The sequence below is a fragment of the Vipera ursinii genome (assembly GCF_947247035.1).
Source record: "Vipera ursinii genome assembly, chromosome: 2".
NCBI lineage: Eukaryota > Metazoa > Chordata > Lepidosauria > Squamata > Viperidae > Vipera > Vipera ursinii.
Window position 1 is genome coordinate 187,788,611 of NC_139513.1, and position 6,964 is coordinate 187,795,574.

The 6,964-nt window shown below is 38.4% G+C and overlaps 1 protein-coding gene across 1 annotated transcript in view; it reads right to left on the minus strand.

Moving 5' to 3' along the window:
* Positions 1 to 6,454, minus strand: part of FSTL1 (follistatin like 1) — a 29,193-nt gene extending 22,739 nt beyond the window's left edge. The window contains exons 1-2 of the mRNA XM_083350973.1: positions 6,054 to 6,454; positions 5,893 to 5,955 (exon numbers count right to left, since the gene is read on the minus strand). Coding sequence (XP_083207099.1) covers positions 5,893 to 5,955; positions 6,054 to 6,056 — 66 coding nt within the window. The 5' untranslated portion in view covers positions 6,057 to 6,454. The remainder of the gene's footprint in view (positions 1 to 5,892; positions 5,956 to 6,053) is intronic.
* Between the last annotated feature and the right edge of the window lie 510 nt (positions 6,455 to 6,964).

The window sequence follows — 6,964 nt, forward strand, 5'->3', positions numbered from 1 at the left end:
ATACCAGAATTATAAGGTCAGAGTGGTTGAAATCATTTTAAAAGCAACAAGAGCCTCCCTAAGTTTCTGACTATCAAAAAAGTGTTCCAATTCTGTCAGAAGATTACAATGCCTTTAATAATGCTGCAAGTGTGTACAAGACAACTATCAGACATTTTTATGTCTGCCTTAGTTGCATTTAAAGTTTTTCAGTGATAAAACAGAAATGTAATGGAGATGTGTGCAATAAAATAAAAAAGCCAACTTCTATATTGTATAACAGAAGAATGTCTGAGATATCAACCAATTTGTCCCACTGGACTTTTGAAAATGTGTGCAATTTTACACCTCAATTACATATTTCTGCTTTCAAATTTCAATTTTTCACTCTTCCAAACATAAACGATAATACAAGTTTTGCTCAAGGCTAAGGGGAAAAAAGTTTAGGAAAGCCAGCATAATACAATCCTTCTCTTTGCTCCAATACTGAAAAGTCTGACTATGAATACTATACAGTATTGGGTTTTTCATAAAGCTCTTCACATAGCATCATGAGCACTTAATATACAGCTCTTGATATAATTTTTAAAACAGCCCACAAATGAATTCCATTACAAACCTTCTGGGAGAGGATTTCTCTACAGCTCAGTTGCTGCAAAATGGCACTGCAAAAATTCTTTGCTATTGCAGCAGGAGACTTAATTTCTGTAATATAGTCTTTTGCTAATAGAGGCATCAAGTCTATCCTACAGCTCTATGGTTTACCGCCTCTTTTTTGTTAGAGCTCTTTCATCTTGCACATATTTACAGCCATATCAGCTAGGCTTGCATCAACCTGCTTTGCTTCATCTTGGTGTGGTACTTACCATCTACCAGAAATACTTTGAATAAACAGCTCAGATGAACTAATGAAAAGCTGTTTGCTGGCTTGCAAAAGGAATTAGATGCATTTCTTTTTACAATTTTTTTGATCTTGGAACTTCTGCAACTAGTTAAACAGTCCATCCAGATTGTTTAATTAGCTATACGTGTAACCACAAGAACAAAACCCGAGGTTAGGCAAAACATCAGTCTGTCAAGGACCTCTGAAGGACATTTAGAAATCCTAGCAGATATAAGCATAAGTCAGATCTGAGTCTTCAGCTGAGTACTGGAATACGGTAGTAATTTCTTATACATGCACTCTATTGAGATCCTATACCAGCTTTCACTGGTACAAAGAACAGACAGGATGTTGCGGTGTAGGCATGGTGAACATAGAGCAGAGTTTGGGAGTCATTCTTAACCAGACATATTGCACAATCCCATGTTTGTTTGTTTGTTTGTTGTTGTTAGGGTTAGCTTGCCGAATAAGCCTACACTATGGTTTGTAAAGCAAGGTTATAGCTTAGCATAACTGTGGCTTCTGCAGAAAGCCATCCATGCAGTGTCCATTTCCCCAAGAAACTTGCTCTAGTTTTTCACTGTTTGCATTTGTTCACTGTATCCTTTCTGTCAAAGAAGTTGATGTTATTGATGTTGATGTTCTTGGCTTTTAATTTTCAGATACATAATTTATTGTATTACATAATCTATCTTCATTTGACTCTCAGCTAACAATACAGCATTCTCTATATACAAAATATCATACGTGTTCACATTCTCAACATCTTAAGTGTTCCTTATACCATATTCATAAATATATTAAACAACAATGGGACATCACACATTACTGTCTTATTCTCTGCTTACTGTTAGAAAGGGAAACATATTTTTAAATACTTCCCACTAGTCAAACTTTATGGTGTTTGTAATAAATTTCACTAAGCTTCAATCTACTTCCAGGTTAATCTTCCTTACATCTACCTTCCATTCATTCTATTGGGAGTAAACTGAATTTGCTTATCTTGAGTATCACCATTAATTGAATCATAACATGAAACTATTACCAAGCTATACTTTCTTCTTTTATACACACCAAAACAATCTAGATGAGACCAAGGCATATTTTCTGACACATTTTACCTCTTTCATTCATAATAAATCCACAATTTCACTTCACATGTATTCTTCAGTTAATTACTTTAATTCAGATCCTTCCGCTTTCTCTTAATTTCACAAACACATAACATACTGTTTTTCCTTTTTTTATTTTATTGATTAATTATATCCTTTACTACATCTTCCTTTTATATTTCAAGACACACATATTATTATTATAATTATAATTTACTAAATTTGTATATCATGGAGCTATTACCGCTGACGTGAAAATAAGTTACAATAAAACATCTACTCTCAGGGCTATCAATAGCTGAGGCTATGAAATACAGTATTGTCCACCACAGTGTACCATGGCTCAAGATTTTTACACATGGTTTTTAGTACAATAATGAGTATACTCTATTTTCAACCGTAGTTGTTCCCAAGCCACATGGACCTTTCCCTGCTAATAGCAAGAAACAGCATTGGCCAGTTTGTGGACATTTATTCCAGCATGCTAAAAAAGGGTACCAAAATCCAGACATCCCCCACGCATGCTTATGGTATTAAATGCAAACTAGGACTGCTAATGTTGCATGCTAATGTTGCGTCACTTATATCTAACACCATCCAGGAGGCACAGATTTCCCTGAATACCAGTTCCTTCCACGTATTGTGCATTTCCTCAAAAGTCATTATTTGGGCTTCCATGCCTTTAGAAAATCGAGTGGTCTGGAAAGTAAAGTTGATAGGACTTTCATCGGATTTGAAATGTTCTTGTTACAGAGGTTTGCCAGATAATACTTTTTGCTAAGTTTGTTGATGTGAAATTACTACACAAGGCTGGGCTCTCTAAGAAAGGATATAGGGGCGTAAATGTGACCTTTCTATGCAATATTATTTTAACAACACAACTTTCAGAAAGTTGTATTTCTGCTATTTAAAGTTCTGGCCAGCAATATCATATGTATTTCAAAGAACGTTGCTGGACCTTTAACTGGCCCGCTAAGTATTTTTTTAGAAAATTGGTAGTTAGTATAGGCAAGCTGCTCACAAAAAAGAAGAAAAAAGGCAAAGGTAAACAAAGGGTGCTATACGTGATTCTGGAAGACTAGAGGGAGATGCTAAGGACATTTTAATCAGAACGTCTTATGGGAAATTTATGTTTTGTGGTTGTTCTTCTTTGGCAGCCACTTTGTTAATGGACATTGCCCCTGTTCTTGCCCAGCCATTGTGCACAGGTGTCTTATTTTCAAAATTCCAAATATATGCACTGACTAAATACTAGATAAAATACTTATGGGGTCTGTAAAAGGTCCAGAAACATTCTTTGGAATACATATGATATTGCTGGCTAGATGAAGTGATGCTGTTACTCCCACTCAGCTTTCTACTTTTACCACCGCCTAAACATATTATATCCTGACTATCGCAGAAACTGCTCTGGCATGTCTCTGTCATTTCTCCTTTGCTCCCTCTCACTATGGCACCATAGCATATTGCTTGCTTTAAAAATTCTTCAGAATAACAGCTAATTGGATGCCATGATTAGGGATAAGTTTAGTACTAGGGAGATTTGGGTTCAAATCCAATCCACCCTCAGCTGTGGGAACTCATTGGATGACCCCAAACTAAGAATCACATATCTTACATGGAAAAAAGGGAGAACCCAGCTAAGTAGCCTTGAGCTCATAAAGGCAAGGGAGAATGTAAATCAAACACATAAATACATAAATAAATTTAATAAAGGTGAGAAATTCAAAAAACTGCACAAGTTTAGAATTCTTGCACTTTTCAATAATTGCTTTGAGGAACTCTTAAGTGTTTTTAAGATAAACTCCCAAAGCGGGACATCTCAGAGTGAGGTAAAATTGCTTACATCACTGTAACACAGACCATCTCTAAGTCTACCATATTCACAGTGAGAAAGAGTTATTCAGGATAAATCAGAAAAAGAAATATTCATTATAAATGTAATTTTGGTCACAATCAAATATAATAGATCTGACGTTAATATAAAAGGGAGGGAAAATTATGTAAAGGACAGGATAGAACTCACCAGAGATGTTTGTAAGGGATATTTTGTCCCTTTGGTTGAATCTGGTTAGTTTAAAACATTTTCTATGGCAATTATTAAGTACTTAGTCAATGACCTCACTTTTAGGAAAGCTTTGATTCTGGGAATTCAAGCACTATTTCTCCTCCCTATTTCCAAGGGTAATATATTAATATGCATACAATAAAAAAGTGGAGCAGAAATTCATACGTTTCAATAGGTTTATGCATCTTTAGAAGGCCTTCCAGATATTACTCTAGTCACTATAATTTATTTAGTTGATTTCTTCAACTTAATAAGGAATTCCTTCTGCAAACCTAAGATAATCAGTTTTGTTTCCAGATGAGGATGAATCATTTGCTGGGAACATAAAGTGTAACAAATGTTTTTCTTTCATGTTTTTTAATCTGGTTGCACTCCTCCCAGAGGGCTTTTCTTTGCATCTCTTCAACATGTAGACTTCTTCACCTGAACAGACAATGGGTATGTGTGGGGGGAGGGGAATCCCTTTCCTCAGCATAAATTATATTAAATTGGTTCTTCTGATTCAGTCAGGACTCACATAGTCAGTGCTTTTTTTGTAAAAGAAAAAGGTGCTGGAACTCACACATATCATACAACCTGCCTTGCCTACCCTACAAGGTTCCATCCCAAAAAGGTGCCGGAACTCCGTTCTGACCGTTTTATGAGAAAAAAAGCCCTGCACATAGTTGATTAAAATGATATGGGCTATCTGAATATATGGATACAGATGGCCAATAATCAATTATTTCACATCAATTTTAAACTAGCATGCACAATATTTAATAAGAGCTCAACAGCCACTTTGAAGACACTGAGTCAGAATTTTAGGGGAATTTTTAGCAGATCTACAGAATGTTCATCAAACATGTAAAAGGAGAGAAATGCTAAATGTGCTGGCCATTAATTCTAATATGTAAGTATACATATTTGGAGGGTGGGAGAGAGAAAGAGAGACAGAAGGAGAAAGAGATCTGTAGTATTCAGGTATCAGTCATAGAACTCACAAGCAAAAATTTGGTGTTATTGAGAAATTTGATTTGAATTGATTGAATCAGCTAAATCAACTTTGTGAGCTTTTAAAATGCCCTGAAAATGCCTCACTCTTAATTCTCTCCACCTTTTTTATATTTTATTTTCACCTACTTAAATATCTGCCCCTGCAGTCTTGTTGAAAGATGGTTCACGGCATTGCTCCAATTAAAACCAAAACGGTTTTGTGCATTGTTTGAAACATCAATGACAGTTCGTAATAATGCCTTTGTGAATTGTGAGTGTATGACTTTTCTACCATTACTTTGCTCTATATTTATGGTCTAATAGCAAGGTTTAAAATTTAGGTGGGGAAGGGGATTGGCTGGGAACATTCAGAAGCATGCACGGGACCACTTTCCCAAATGTAGGTTACAGAGAGGGAAAAAAGTAATTCAATTTATATTTAAATATAATGAATTACATGCTCTTCCCTATAGAACTATTATCCCCATTCTGTCATATTAAACATCTCTCTCTTTCTTTCTCCCTCCCTCTCTTTCTTTCACAAAGCCCTCACCGGTTACAACAAATTTTCTGTTACAACAGAGCAAAACTTTTTGCTCTACGGAAATGGCAAAAGTAGCTATTTCTCTCTTTTAGATCCATAACCTCTATTTTTGAAGAAGCCCCTTTTGTTTCCTCGGGAGGGGAGGAAGACTCCTCCGCCTCCCAGAGCTGGCAAGAGCAGAGGCTCTGGCCTGAAGCAGGCCGTGCTCTGGAATTCGCTCCGGAGCCTCCCTCCTTTCTTCCCATCCCTGTCCTGAAGCCGGATCCCGGGAGGCATCTTTCCCCTAACGGCGGCTGCGCCGATAAGCGCCGAGCCAGGACGCATCTCCTACCGAAGTCCGGAGCCCCAGGGCGATCCCCGTCACGACGACGAAGGTGAAGAGTTGGCTGCACAGCTGCAAAAGAGAAAGAGAGGGGTAAGGCTTACAGAAGTCCCGTTAGTCCCCTAACCTCAGAGCCAGGCCCCATCTCCCCGTCGGCCGAGCCCCCTCACCATCTTGCTGGTTCCGCTTGCGAGAGTCGCCAGGACCTCGGCTTCGTCTGGGTAAGGAATCCGAGGGTCGCGAGTTCTCGGGATGGAAGCGCGGCGCGGCCAGGAGCTCCACCCAGTCACTTCGGCAGCTTTTTGGCTTGCTTTCCTTCCTTCCCTCTAGCCCGCCCACCATGCATCACAGGCCGACAGGGCGGAGGAGGGTGGTCTGTGAAGTTGGCGGAACGCGCGGCTCCCCCAGCGAGGCCAAGCTGGCCGTGGAGGCTGATGCTCCGGGCGGAGGAAAAAAACTTTCGGGCGCAGCAGAAGAGGAAACTGGTTCCATTTCAATCAAGAGCTCATCATATATCTTCCAGTGAAACTCGGAATAATGTACACGTTCATTCGTTCATTCATTCTTCAATTTGATTCTTCTTCTTCTTCTTCTTCTTCTTCTTCTTCTTCTTCTTCTTCTTCTTCTTCTTCTTCTTCTTCTTCTTCTTCTTCTTCTTCTTCTTCTGCTGCTGCTGCTGCTGCTGCTGCTGCTGCTGCTTCTGCTGCTTCTGCTTCTGCTTCTCACCAGTAAACAGAATGAATACCAGGTATAATACAATAATTCAAACATCTGTACTGAAAAACATTGTTAATCTCTTCAGGACAAGAATGGTTACTCTGAAACGGCCATGAGTTTAGCTTGTTACTGCACAGAACTTTCACAGTTCCCTTGTTTTAATTTACTTGTTCAGGTACCATAGGATGCTTTATTTTATTTTTCCCAGTCTTTTAAACCAAAACTGACCAGGAAAACCTTTTAGCCTGCCTTCCTTTCCTGGATAAGAATTCTGCGGATGGAGATTCTTAACTGAGTAGGAAGATGGTTCTCATGTAAGATATTTCAATAAGATACTTCTATAAAGTGATGTTAAGGCTTTAGG